At 32.8% G+C, this 14,204-nt stretch overlaps 2 protein-coding genes and 1 long non-coding RNA gene across 4 annotated transcripts; 1 reads left to right on the top strand and 2 right to left on the bottom strand.

Annotated features, from left to right (window-relative positions):
• On the bottom strand, positions 1,378–1,926 carry LOC109848304 (transcription factor BIM1-like). Of its 2 annotated transcripts, XR_002248763.1 has the most exons (3): positions 1,838–1,926; positions 1,623–1,723; positions 1,378–1,562 (listed from the first exon to the last, which is right to left on the bottom strand). XR_002248763.1 is itself a non-coding variant. In XM_020417736.1 (2 exons), exons 1-2 carry the CDS (start codon positions 1,693–1,695, stop codon positions 1,399–1,401), a joined length of 237 nt encoding a protein of 78 aa, XP_020273325.1. In that variant the 5' UTR covers positions 1,696–1,733; the 3' UTR covers positions 1,378–1,398. The 2 variants fall into 2 exon arrangements, 1 of the variants encoding a protein (XP_020273325.1); XM_020417736.1 differs by lacking the exon at positions 1,838–1,926 and having other exon boundaries at positions 1,623–1,733.
• LOC109848303 (endoglucanase 17-like) lies at positions 2,302–5,195 on the top strand. The gene is made up of 8 exons (XM_020417735.1): positions 2,302–2,640; positions 2,721–2,927; positions 3,447–3,647; positions 3,730–3,822; positions 3,899–4,060; positions 4,151–4,262; positions 4,343–4,506; positions 4,609–5,195. Exons 1-8 carry the CDS (start codon positions 2,401–2,403, stop codon positions 4,924–4,926), a joined length of 1,497 nt encoding a protein of 498 aa, XP_020273324.1. The 5' UTR covers positions 2,302–2,400; the 3' UTR covers positions 4,927–5,195.
• Positions 10,652–11,595, bottom strand: LOC109849204. The gene is made up of 2 exons (XR_002249028.1): positions 11,562–11,595; positions 10,652–10,764 (listed from the first exon to the last, which is right to left on the bottom strand). It is a non-coding gene; the product is annotated as an uncharacterized LOC109849204 (long non-coding RNA).

Here is a 14,204-nt window from a genome sequence, read left to right as displayed (position 1 = left end):
TGGGCCGAGCCGGGTTCCGACCCGGCCGGGCCCGGGCCGGGCTCCGGGTCGGGCTCGGACCGACGGGTTTTTTGGACACCCCTATCCAAAACTACCACTGTGCCTACAAATCCATTAAATAGGGCAAGGATCGCAAGATCTTGCTTTTAGTGCTACATATTAAACTAACATTACATGAGATAATAAAACACGGAAGGCAATTACAAACTTCCCATCACCCACGGTACCACAAGGACCACTGTAGTCCCTTGTGGGCGCCCACCCACAAAATCAATGACCTCATGGGCGACCGTTACCAAAACAGCAACCGAAACCCTAGCTAAAACATTGGGATAATGTGCCAAAATAACCCTGCTATCCATTTAAAATTCGGCTCAATTCTTGGTTTACGTACTAATAATAAGTTTAGACAGCTAAGCAGAGACGACTTCAATAGTTTGGATGACAAGATAGGAGCAGAAATAGTTTGGAGATTAGCAATAACGAATTCAATACTCTATACAAATAGACAGAGACCAAAAATAGTAAGAGGGAATATGCATAGACAAATTTTAATATATGGTTGAAATGTTAGGATCTAAATCCTAAAAATTTAGAGTTAGAAAGCACGAGGGATACTTGGACGCAACCTCAACGATAACGAGTCAGTTTCTACCACCGTGCCTACGCATCCACTAATCGCGCAAGTTCTTGCTTTTTGTCCTATTAATTAAATTAAGATTACACGGTATAATAAAACACAAAAGGCAATTACAAACTTCCTATCACTTACGGGGGCCACAGTACCAAAAGGCCCACTTTAGCCCTTTGTAGGTACCCACGCCACCCGCCAATCAATAAGTTCATGGACGACCGTTGCCTAAACAGCAACCGAAATCCTAGCTAAACATTGAGATAATGTGCAAACATTTAAGATATAATCATAAAAAAAATTCAATAATTTTTAAATTTCCAAAATAGCCTTGTTATCTGATTAAAATAACATTGTTATCTTCGGAATTACTTTCGGTCTCACAATAATACTCTTTACATTACTTTCAATCTTATCATGTCCTCTATACTATTAAACTCATCTCGATTTATAAATCCCGTAAATCTATTTTCAATCTCATGCTTTCTGCTATTTGTGATTCAAAAATATTGCGGCTACTAAGTAACTGGCATGTTGATAACTTAATCTATAGTTCAGCAACCAAAGATCTAAAGACCATCTCGATATGGATTTTGTCGATCATGATTTATCCAACATTAACCTAAGAATTTTGCATATAGATTTCACCAGTTCAGGAAACCAAAACCCATAACAAGCAACAATTTACAATGTTGCAAAGTTCCAAATAATAAAGGAAGGGGGGGGGGGAGGAACATTGAGCAACCCTAAAGACACTAGCACAGACTTCAGCGAATAAAAAAAGGAGAACCAGCATTATCCATCAAAATCACAGACCTGTCATTAATTTTGCTCCTCCTCCGTTGCTCCATTGCAGAATGCTTCGATCTCGGCGTCAGCAGCTGCTGCTTCTGCTCCGCATTCTTCCCATCAAATCTCACCGTAAAATCCCCTTCACAACGAAAAGGGTCAGAAATAGAAACAACTCAAAAATCAACGATCAAATCACTACCTCTTTGAGAGGAACCCTCGCGTCTTAAGTACTCGTCCTCGTCTTCTTCACTGGATCTCGAGAGAATCTCCATCCATCGATTCTTCGGAGCCTACGAAACCCTAACCCTAGGTTCAGAGAGAGAGAGAGAGAGAGAGAGAGAGAGAGAGAGAGAGGAGATGATGGTGGCCGACGGCAGGAGAGGGGAGGAGTAGAGAAGAGGAGGAAGAGACTACCTGCGATGGAGAGAGATCGAGATTGAGATTTTGAGGAGTCGGGACTTCAACACGAGCGTGAGAGAGGAAAAAGAGAGGAGTCGGGGTTTTGAGGGGTTGGGATTGTGGGGTGAGGATTTGATAAATACCAACTACTGTGGTGAAATTTGAAATCTATAGTTTTGGACCTTTCAAATTCATTCTATTAAATAACTTGATTTAAAATCATGATCCAAAGTTGAGTCCAAACATGATATTTGGATTTGAAATGTCCAGAATTTCAAATCCAAGCCCAAATCAACATTCCCAAACACAGCCTCAGTAATAATTAGTCAGTTGTACCTCACGTGACCCTTACTCATCAAAAATGGAATTATTAATTAAATGAGAGGTGCAGACGTGAAAAGCTTTTAACTGCTTTAGTAGAGAGCAATAATGGTAGTAACAGAGCAGGGCAGTTTTCTTTTTCGAGCTCTATAAATGGGAGCTCTCCTCTGCTCTGTTCTCAGCGTGCTCTGCTCTCAGTTATAGCAGTTACCATCACTAGAGTCCTTCCTGGGTTTGGGTTTGGGTCTCAAGAGCAAATGGCTTTCTCTCTCTTCTTCTTCTTCCTCTCTCTTCTTCTCCCCAATGCCTTTGCTCTCTCAACCCAACACCGCGGACACCGCGGCCATGGCCATCACACTGACACTGCTCATAACTATAGAGACGCACTCACAAAGTCCATTCTTTTCTTTGAGGGACAGAGATCAGGAAAGCTCCCAGCTAACCAGAGAATGCATTGGAGGAGAGATTCTGGACTCTCTGATGGTTCTTCAGTGCATGTAATAAAAAATTAAATAATCATTTGTAATTTGATAAATTTAACTTGAGATTTGATGTGGGTCTTGTGTGAAAAATGCAGGTGGATTTGGTTGGGGGGTATTATGATGCAGGGGACAATGTGAAGTTTGGGTTCCCAATGGCTTTCACTACTACAATGTTGTCTTGGAGTGTGATTGAATTTGGTGGGTTGATGAAGGGGGAGCTGCAGAATGCAAAGGCAGCAATTAAATGGGCTACTGATTATTTACTCAAGGCCACTGCTCATCCTAACACTATCTATGTTCAGGTTTTGCTTCATCTTTCTCTGTTAAAGAAATTACAATGTGGGTTTAGTTAGTGGAGATATGGGCTAAATTTCTTTACTTGCTAGCACTATGAACTGTCCTCTTCAATTCCCTTTTGTTAAAAATTAGAAATTTAGAATTTTTTTCTAGCTTTTCTTTAAGAAGCAGAACATGGGTTTTCTTCCGGGAGTAAGGTTTGGGGGTAATTTTCTCTTTCTGAACGCCATTTGAGATATTTCCCCCCTCTTTTCATTAGAAAATGAGGTATGGGTTTATTTTCAGCAAGTATGTTAAGAAGATTTTTTTAAAGCCAAAATTTTGAACAATTTAGCTTTTCGAACAAAATGTGGCTTTTTTGGTCTTCAGGAACTGCTAGAGAAATCCCATCTATTTTAAAATGCAGTTTTGAGGCCATTTTTTACTTCATTTCATCAAAAAACAAGATATGGGTTTTCTTCTGGGAGTAACTCTGAAGGCAATTTCATCAAATTTTTTGAAAAATTTGTGCTTGATTTCTTCAGGTTGGGGACGCAAACAAGGATCATTCTTGCTGGGAGAGGCCAGAGGACATGGACACCCCAAGAACAGTCATAAAAGTTGACCCCAGCAACCCAGGCTCAGATGTTGCAGCCGAGACTGCTGCAGCTCTAGCTTCTGCCTCCATTGTCTTCAAAAAATCTGACCCTTCATATTCAAAACTTCTCCTCCGCAGAGCTATCAGCGTAAATAACTTAACAAAAACCCAAAATCAGAGTAATAACCAAAATTTTATCTTTTGAGCTAAAATCGGTGATTTTTCGGCAGGTATTTGAGTTTGCTGACAAGCATAGAGGTGCATACAGTAATGGGCTCAAGACTTGGGTTTGCCCATTTTACTGCTCTTACTCTGGCTACCAGGTTCATTTTTCAATTCCACTTTTATTTTTTTTTGCTCCTATGCTTTTCTATTTATATTTTGGTAAATAATATACAGGATGAGTTACTATGGGGAGCAGCTTGGCTTCACAAAGCAACTAGAAACCCTGGCTTCCTGGATTACATTCAGGTCAATGGTCAAACCCTAGGAGCTGACGAGTCTGACAATACCTTTGGTTGGGATAATAAGCATGTGGGGGCTAGGATTTTGCTCTCTAAGGTCTCTCTCCTCAATCCTTGGAAAAATTCATAACCTGAACTAGTCAATATTTTCTATGTTTAATTAACTTAATTTTGTTCTGATTTTTAGGCTTTTTTGGTTCAAAATGTGAAGTCACTTCATGAGTACAAGGGACATGCAGACAATTTCATATGTTCTCTGATTCCAGGAGCTCCATTTTCTTCAACTCAATACACCCCAGGTCCTTAATTTCTCTCCAAAACATCTAATATTTGTTGTATATTTGTATTTTTGTTCTGACTAGCAGATTTTTGACTGTAGGTGGCCTTCTGTTCAAAATGAGTGACAGCAATATGCAGTATGTGACTTCCTCCTCGTTCCTCCTGCTAACATACGCCAAGTACTTAACCTACTCCCATGAATATGTCACCTGCGGTGGAGTTACCGTGACCCCTAGCAAGCTCCGTTCTATTGCCAAGCGTCAGGTATAAAAAAATTCTTGCAACGGTTATATAATTTGATAACGGAGTTTTGTTCTTCAAAGAGTCTGCACTCTTGCTAACTTGGATATCCAAATACAAATACAGGTTGATTACATACTGGGCGACAACCCGTTGAGAATGTCGTACATGGTCGGATACGGGTCCAGATACCCGCAACGGATCCATCACCGTGGCTCCGCGGTGCACCCAGCCAAAATCCAATGCTCAGCTGGGTTCGCCGCATTGAGCTCAAACGCACCCAACCCGAACGTCTTGGTCGGAGCCATAGTCGGTGGACCTGACTCAGAGGACCGGTTCCCCGACCAGCGGTCCGACTACGAACAATCCGAACCGGCCACTTACATTAATGCTCCATTGGTTGGTTCATTAGCCTACTTAGCTCACTCCAATGGCCAATTATAAATCATATAATTTGTGGGTTCTTTTTTCTTTTTTCTTTTTTAATGAATTGAGAGACCCCGGTGCTAAAGAAAATGAGCATGCTGAGGGTCTTGATTAGTGTTTGCTTGCTTGCTTTTGTGAGTTAGTTGTGTGGGTCTTTGAGAAAAGCTTACCTGCCGTGTTAAGTGCTTTGAGCGGCGTTTGCGAGGGAAACTTGACTCTTGTTATGGTGTTGGGAGTTGTAATGTGCTTCACCTTTATATTTAATTTAACTTTGGAGGTTTAATTAATGTTTTGTGGTCGTGGTAGAGTGACTTTAATTGGTTGGGGATTGCTTTTATTTAATTGGTGTCGGCTCTTGAAACTATGGGGGTTTTGACTGGATTCATGGGGTAAAGTAATGGTTACACACTGTGGGCTAATAAAAATCTGTATCTGTTGTGTATTTTATTTGCTAACCAATTAGATTGATTGGTTCGCTGTACTTGTGATGTAGAAGAATGTGGGCTCAGAATAAATTTTGTTAGAAATCAGAATGTTAATGAGAACTTATCATTAAACACACACAGCACTATTATTATTAGATAACCTCATTACTTTCAACAGATTAAAAAATCTTTCTTTTAAGTTATGAACGAACTATCAGAAACCCCCTAGCTTGCTAAATATTAAAAAACAGCAAAAGGGTGAGTAAAACTATACAAGAGGATATTTTTGCTAGTGAAAATTGTGGTTGACACTGTTAGCAGGTATTTTTTTGTAGAAAGCAAGGGATTTTTTTACCTGGTAACCTCTAGTTTAAGCTAGAATTTTTTGATATTTTGAAAGTTATTGGAGGTTATCTAATAATGGTCCAAAGTTAAGTGGGGCTTCTGACATTAGGTCTGGTATTAATGCCACAAAGAGACATAAAAATTACTTATAGAACTAGCCAAATTTATGTCAGATTTGGTTTTGGTCAGGATTGAGTTGACTTGTGTTTTCGTTCAATCTTAATCCCGAGTTTGTTTTGGCTTATTTAGATATTGGTTCCTCACATCTTCAATAATTCCATATTAGTCCCTCAAAGCTTTAATAATTTCCAGGCTTATTTAAATATTGGTTCCTCATAGCTTCATCAATTCCATATTAGTCTCTCAAATCTTTAGAATTGCTTGTATATGTTCTTTAAATCTTTTGGGTTCTTATAAGTTCGTCCCTCAAGTTAATTAATGGCAAATTTGAAAATATTTAGAATTGCTCGTATATGTTCCTTAAATCTTTTGGGTACTTATAAGTTCGTCCCTCAACTTAATTAATGGCAGATTTGAGGGGAATATTGCATCAAATCTGACATCTCAAGGGAAACATCCAGTTTTACCCCTCAGTTTAAACTCGTTTCTTAAACCCAAAAATCCCCAAAAACCACATTCTCCAATGTCAGAAATTCTCCCTTACTTATTTCTAAAATTCACCAAAGTTTTCAGGGGTAATTTGGTAACTGAGGGCGTCCAATTATGGTCTCAAGATCTAACTAGAAAACTAACAGAAGGATCAATTTGCAAGACCGCTTAAGATTTGAGGTGATGTATGAACAATTTCAAAGATTCGAGGGACTAATGCGGAATTATTAGACATATGAGGAACTAATATATAAATTGCTAGTCATCTTAATCTTGGCTTGAGTCTGGAATGCTTCAGTTTGATCCCAGCTAAAAATGAACCCCTTCTATGAGGTATTCCTTGGCTGATTAGCTCTTAAATAGTATACTCACTGGAGAGCTTTGCTACAGGGATCTAAAATATGGAACCAACATGAGGGACATGTGAGGTGTCCCCCTCTTATTGTATAATGAGTTGGCTATCGACACCTCCTCTTATTGCATAATGAGCTGACCATCATTAATGATGGTAAGCTCATTATGCATTAGGAGGGGGAAACCTCACATGTCCCGCCTGTTGGCCCCATATTTTGGGTCCTTATGGAATTTTTCTTTTATTTTTGAGAAACTCGTTTCCTAAAGTGATGATTATTGCAAGAGAAACTTATCTAAATTGTCAAAACTGTATAAAAGAATGGAGCTACAGCTTGGTTCCAAATTATGGTATGTTATCTGGTTGGAAGCAGGCTGGATCCTTATGGTTGATTAGGGATGCACCTGCACCCTAGTAATCTAAAATTTGGATTTTAAAGTCTTTTATTATTAAAATCTGTCTCCCATAGTTTTAATAAAAATCTCTCACTCCATGAATTTTCAAACAACTTGCATTTAGCATTTACAAATTAGTTGTCAATTTTCATGCAGTCCATTTGAAATTCAGCAGCCCATTTTTCTAAGTAAATAGATATTTATCGGCCGCCCCTATTAAAAAAAATTCTGGATTGGCCACCGGGAGGAGAAAGAAAGATTTAGTATTCGTCTGGATTATCATTAGATTATGGTTCTTAAGCTATAAGTAGGTTTATTGAGAGGAGAATTCAATAAGTACTCGGATAACTATACCAAAAAGTAGTGTTTGATAGATTGAAATTTGTCTTTTCATTTGTCTGATTTGTTAAGCCCAAACCAGAATATGATTTTTTTTATGTAAGTCCCTGGCTCTATGCGTAGAAGCTAAACACTATGTTGAGGATAGGAAATATTCAAAGAGCCCCAGTTCCGAGACTCAGGATTAGATAAAAAGTTCACAGAAATAACAACCTTGCTTCAGAAACTGCTAATCACATCCACTGATACTTATAATTTTAGGCTCTCATTTTGGAGCCTAACTAATTTTTAGGAACAGGTTCTCCTCCAGTTGGCACTATTATAGATTTTGGTATTTAAATTACACATTCCATAGTTCTTGGAAAGGAACATAAGAATATAACTATTGAATTTACTTTTATATGTTGTGATATCAAGATGCCCAACTTGCACTTACCCGTAGAATGCTGAGCTTTTATGAGATGAAGCTTGGAAGGGGGCAAAAGATTTGTATCAGCTTTTTCTGAGCAGAGAATATATTGACCAGCTCAACACTGGAGACCGATGTGTAATATTTAAGTACAAAGACTGAGCCCGTGTCTTGGTGTTTCTAGTAACTAGTATGTACCCCGTGCCAAGCACGGCCCTCGCCTCTTTTCTACAATTCGTTAATGTTGTTTGATCTTAATTTTATTTTTATTTTAAACCGATTTTTACAGCTATCAACTATGAAGAACTACAAATGAGTTGCATTTGAAAAATAGATGTCAAATAATATTGTATGGTGCAAATATAACAATACTACCCCAACAACTCACACATAATGACGTAATAAAACAATATATCTATAGTTCTATAAATATCCCCTATTAAGTCTCTTCACAGCTTTGTGCACATAAACTATCCCAATCTCCTCAATGTCAACAATTAGATTGTGTGTAAGAGAGATCTATTGAGTAGCATGAACGGTGATTCTCAATTTATATTCTCAAATATTGATTATGTCAACAAAATTAAGTATTATGCTCTAAATAATTGTAATATTCTGCTATAAATTCATTTTAGTGTAAAAGTGAATTGAAAAATTAATTAATATTTGGTTATTATTCGTTTATTAATGATCAAGTTCGAAGCGATAATTCATTTAATAAAAAAATATATTTTTTAGTATCTGGTTTATAAATAAATAAAATTTAACCAAAGATATGTTTGATTAATTTGTTGTCGTTTATTAATTTGATAAATTTTTCATAGAAATTTAACCAAATATATGTTTGATAGTTCATTAACAATTTTATTCGGTAGTCGAAGAGAGATAGAGAGAGAGAGGAAAAAAACACTGAAGGCTTTTCATTTCCACATTGGTAGTTGAAAATAACAACAAACGCTTTCACCTAATTCCATCCCACCGTGTTCTTAAGTTTTGATGCGATAGGAAAAAAAAACAAAAGATTAGATTAATGAAGAGCAAGCCCGATAAACAATTTGATAAGAATATAAGCACCCTTTATTTGTATAAAAATGTGATATTAGAACATTATGTAAAATTTGTTTTACAAATGATACCCATTATCTACCTATAAATATCAAAGAGTGGGGTTTTAGGGCTAGGGCTTCCGCCTCCTTCAGATCTGAGCGATGGCTGCCGCCTCCTTCAGATCTGAGCGATCGAATCCTCTCTCCTCTTTGTTTCCGTCTCCTCCTTCAAAACCGACTCCGCCTTCGAACCTCGCCTTCGTTCACAACTCACCTCAAGGTCGTCGTTCTTCGTAGCTCGTCGTCGACCTCGCCTTCGAACCTCGTCATCGACCTCGCCTTCGAAGCTCGTCGTCGACTCCTCCCTTGAATCTCGTCGTCGACTCCGCCTTCAAATGTCGTCGTTGACTGTTTTAGGTAAAGAATTTTTTTTAAAGATTTGTTGATTTAACCTGTAAAGATTGATAATTTCATTCTTTAATGCTGTCACTTTTATCATCTTTCATCTTTCATGCAGCAGATCTCGAAAGACAGAAGGTTGGTCGTGCAGCGTCAGAGTTTTGTCACCAAGGTCTGATCTTTTTAGCATACTACCTGTCTCATGTTGAAATTTTAGTTTGTTTGTTATTTATGAGTAAAGATTTATTTAAGTTTGATTATAGTTTTGTTTATTTTTCCTAAACTGGAAAGATACTATCTTTTTTCAGCCTTTATTGTATGTTAACTGTTTATGGCGGTATATTTGGTTAACATTCGTTGACACAAAGACATGCAAATGCGAGTCTTCTATTATCATTAAGTAATTAATTTGCAATTAATTTGTGTACTTTTTGAGTCTGCATGTCCATATTAATTTGTGATTCACTGCCTTCCTTGAGGGATTTCGTCGGATTTTGCTTGATTTGTTGGATTTCGGCAATTACAGGTATAATTTCTTCATGATATTCCTTTTCGTTGAATAGTTGATGAATAATTGGATATCAAAAGCATGAAAATTTGTTAATCTAACCATGAAAATCTGTTAATCTATTGTTTCCCTAATTTTTTGGTATTATTTATGCTTAATATCATGCTAGATTCATTAAATTTGGTTGATTTATCTCATCTCCTAGAAATCTGGTTCAGTTTCGTTGTGAAATTTTAGATATTTCTTCAGCTTGCTTTTTATGTGTTTCCTAATTTATATTTATGTGAATGAATATGAATGAATGAAATTTGATTCATTTTTGTGAATAGGTCAGCGTTTTCAGTTTTTAACATGGAAAAGTTGTTGTTTTCTATTAGATACTGGGGAGTCTAATTCATGTTATCTGGTTATTTATTCAGTGTGTCTTACTAATTTACAAAAAAAGGAATTGGTTAGTGCAGTAAGATGTGAATAAATGAAAGTAGATATAGTTATCTTGTCAATTAAATTTGGCTTGATATTTGTTAAGTTTTCTTCTGTAACAGCAATTTAAATGCGAAGAAGTGATAGTATCTTCTGTCTATTTAACTGACTTATGCTTAGGTTTTAAATTTGCATTATGGAGTTCCTTTTATAGAACGATGAATTTTAACAGTAAAAAGCTTTGAATGTTTTTTAAGTTAAAAGTATAAATTAATCTGTAAATAGAAAGTTCTCGTTGAACAAAATAAAGAGCTTTGAATGTTTTAACAGTAAAAAGCTTTGAACGTTTCAACAGCTCTATTGTATATACCGCTGTCAATAAACAAATACATATGCATTTTAGTATTGGTTGTTGGCTTCTTGTGGTATATAACGGTCGGTTTGAGCTTAATGACAGATGGCTTTCTTTGGTACTCAATTCTGGTATTTGTTCTTTTGGTTTATGTTTTTTTAGATGGGCAGTGATGATGATAACAAACTGAGAATGCATCCTATTTTAATTAATTATGTAATGTTTAGGCGAGGCAATTCTGTGTGGAATGCCACCTACATTGATATTACAATGTTTGGGTGATGTAATCCCTCATAATAGCAGCCTACATTGCATCATAGTTTTATAGGAGAGGCAATCTTTTATGACCAATCTATTTTTATCCTGAGCTCAAGTAAGTCCTCATAGATTTTTGTGATGAATTCGAGCTTGTTTAGTTCTAATTTTAGTAGGAATTGTTGCTATTTTTTATGCCATCGTGTTGTTTTGTATTGCTTCTGGCCGCTGCTCTGTTCTTGGTTTCCTTTCTTTGCTCTTTTTTTGGGTATAAATGTACAACCTGGCTGGCTTCTGCTCTTTTTTTGCATACTGGCCGCTACAGTGAGAACTGTTTTCTTGAGTGAAGTTTGAATGTAAATGTATTATGTATTATAGTGGGAATTTGGAGGTCCAAAAATAGTGTTTGGAGGGAGAATAGATAATTTCATTATCTTAGTTGTATATGAATTTTGAATCTTTGAATTTTGAAGTCATCCGCTCATTTTGTATGTGTGATGTGTGATATGTGACTAACACTGATAGAGGAATTTTGAATTATGAATTAAACTGCTTATCTTTTGGTTTATGTTTTTTTAGATGGCAGTGATAATGATAACAAACTGATGGGGTTCAAAAGCAAGTATGCAAAATTAAAATATTAAATTTATAGAACGTTTAAACATAATACCTGTTTGAATATTTCTTTGTATCAGATCTGAGTTTAGTGTTCAAAGTTGCTTTTTTCAACTTCCTTTTCCTCTATTTTAATTAATTATGTAATGTTTAGGCGAGGCAATTCTGTGTGGATTGCAACCTACATTGATATTACAATGTTTGGGTGATGTAATCCCTTATAATAGCAGCCTACATTGCATCATAGTTTTATAGGAGAGGCAATCTTTTATGACCAATCTATTTTTATCCTGAGCCCTAGTAAGTCCTCATAGATTTTGGTGATGAATTCGAGCTTGCTTAGTTCTAATTTTAGTAGGAATTGGTGCTATTTTGTAGCTTATGAGTTTAATCATACATAGTTGAAAGAATTGGTTTTATCATGTAGTTTTGATAATTGACAGAACTTGTTTTATCATGTAGTCAGCAACAATAACTTTATAATTTTCATAAATTGATAGATTTGTATTACTTGTGAAGTTCGTAGAGCTTCGAAATATACAACATCATAAATTGTTTCTTCCGAAGCCTTCATAAGTTGTTCTCACTGTGAGTATTCCTACATGTATGATGAAAAATTTATTATCAGTAGTATAGATGGTTCATAATTTATTAATTCAAATGTTATGTTTTACAAAAATTATGTTTTACAAAAATTATGTTTTACAAAAATTATGTTTTACAAAAATTATGTTTTACAAAAATTATGTTTTACAAAAATTATGTTTTACAAAAATTATGTTTTACAAAAATTATGTTTTACAAAAATTATGTTTTACAAAAATTATGTTTTACAAAAATTATGTTTTACAAAAATTATGTTTTACAAAAATTATGTTTTACAAAAATTATGTTTTACAAAAATTATGTTTTACAAAAATTATGTTTTACAAAAATTATGTTTTACAAAAATTATGTTTTACAAAAATTATGTTTTACAAAAATTATGTTTTACAAAAATTATGTTTTACAAAAATTATGTTTTACAAAAATTATGTTTTACAAAAATTATGTTTTACAAAAATTATGTTTTACAAAAATTATGTTTTACAAAAATTATGTTTTACAAAAATTATGTTTTACAAAAATTATGTTTTACAAAAATTATGTTTTACAAAAATTATGTTTTACAAAAATTATGTTTTACAAAAATTATGTTTTACAAAAATTATGTTTTACAAAAATTATGTTTTACAAAAATTATGTTTTACAAAAATTATGTTTTACAAAAATTATGTTTTACAAAAATTATGTTTTACAAAAATTATGTTTTACAAAAATTATGTTTTACAAAAATTATGTTTTACAAAAATTATGTTTTACAAAAATTATGTTTTACAAAAATTATGTTTTACAAAAATTATGTTTTACAAAAATTATGTTTTACAAAAATTATGTTTTACAAAAATTATGTTTTACAAAAATTATGTTTTACAAAAATTATGTTTTACAAAAATTATGTTTTACAAAAATTATGTTTTACAAAAATTATGTTTTACAAAAATTATGTTTTACAAAAATTATGTTTTACAAAAATTATGTTTTACAAAAATTATGTTTTACAAAAATTATGTTTTACAAAAATTATGTTTTACAAAAATTATGTTTTACAAAAATTATGTTTTACAAAAATTATGTTTTACAAAAATTATGTTTTACAAAAATTATGTTTTACAAAAATTATGTTTTACAAAAATTATGTTTTACAAAAATTATGTTTTACAAAAATTATGTTTTACAAAAATTATGTTTTACAAAAATTATGTTTTACAAAAATTATGTTTTACAAAAATTATGTTTTACAAAAATTATGTTTTACAAAAATTATGTTTTACAAAAATTATGTTTTACAAAAATTATGTTTTACAAAAATTATGTTTTACAAAAATTATGTTTTACAAAAATTATGTTTTACAAAAATTATGTTTTACAAAAATTATGTTTTACAAAAATTATGTTTTACAAAAATTATGTTTTACAAAAATTATGTTTTACAAAAATTATGTTTTACAAAAATTATGTTTTACAAAAATTATGTTTTACAAAAATTATGTTTTACAAAAATTATGTTTTACAAAAATTATGTTTTACAAAAATTATGTTTTACAAAAATTATGTTTTACAAAAATTATGTTTTACAAAAATTATGTTTTACAAAAATTATGTTTTACAAAAATTATGTTTTACAAAAATTATGTTTTACAAAAATTATGTTTTACAAAAATTATGTTTTACAAAAATTATGTTTTACAAAAATTATGTTTTACAAAAATTATGTTTTACAAAAATTATGTTTTACAAAAATTATGTTTTACAAAAATTATGTTTTACAAAAATTATGTTTTACAAAAATTATGTTTTACAAAAATTATGTTTTACAAAAATTATGTTTTACAAAAATTATGTTTTACAAAAATTATGTTTTACAAAAATTATGTTTTACAAAAATTATGTTTTACAAAAATTATGTTTTACAAAAATTATGTTTTACAAAAATTATGTTTTACAAAAATTATGTTTTACAAAAATTATGTTTTACAAAAATTATGTTTTACAAAAATTATGTTTTACAAAAATTATGTTTTACAAAAATTATGTTTTACAAAAATTATGTTTTACAAAAATTATGTTTTACAAAAATTATGTTTTACAAAAATTATGTTTTACAAAAATTATGTTTTACAAAAATTATGTTTTACAAAAATTATGTTTTACAAAAATTATGTTTTACAAAAATTATGTTTTACAAAAATTATGTTTTACAAAAATTATGTTTTACAAAAAT

Source organism: Asparagus officinalis, chromosome 7, assembly GCF_001876935.1.
Source record: "Asparagus officinalis chromosome 7, Aspof.V1, whole genome shotgun sequence".
Lineage (NCBI taxonomy): Eukaryota > Viridiplantae > Streptophyta > Magnoliopsida > Asparagales > Asparagaceae > Asparagus > Asparagus officinalis.
This window is presented reverse-complemented; position numbering and strand designations above follow the sequence as displayed.

Excerpts from the sequence above, each read along its gene's own strand:
- LOC109848304 (XM_020417736.1), bottom strand. The coding sequence starts at position 1,695 with ATGGAGATTCTCTCGAGATCCAGTGAAGAAGACGAGGACGAGTACTTA. Across the intron at positions 1,563-1,622 it reads CGAGGGTTCCTCTCAAAGAG|GGGATTTTACGGTGAGATTT; the intron begins GTAGTGATTTGA and ends TTCGTTGTGAAG.
- LOC109848303 (XM_020417735.1), top strand. The coding sequence starts at position 2,401 with ATGGCTTTCTCTCTCTTCTTCTTCTTCCTCTCTCTTCTTCTCCCCAAT. Across the intron at positions 3,823-3,898 it reads GCTCTTACTCTGGCTACCAG|GATGAGTTACTATGGGGAGC; the intron begins GTTCATTTTTCA and ends AATAATATACAG. Across the intron at positions 4,061-4,150 it reads CTAGGATTTTGCTCTCTAAG|GCTTTTTTGGTTCAAAATGT; the intron begins GTCTCTCTCCTC and ends TCTGATTTTTAG.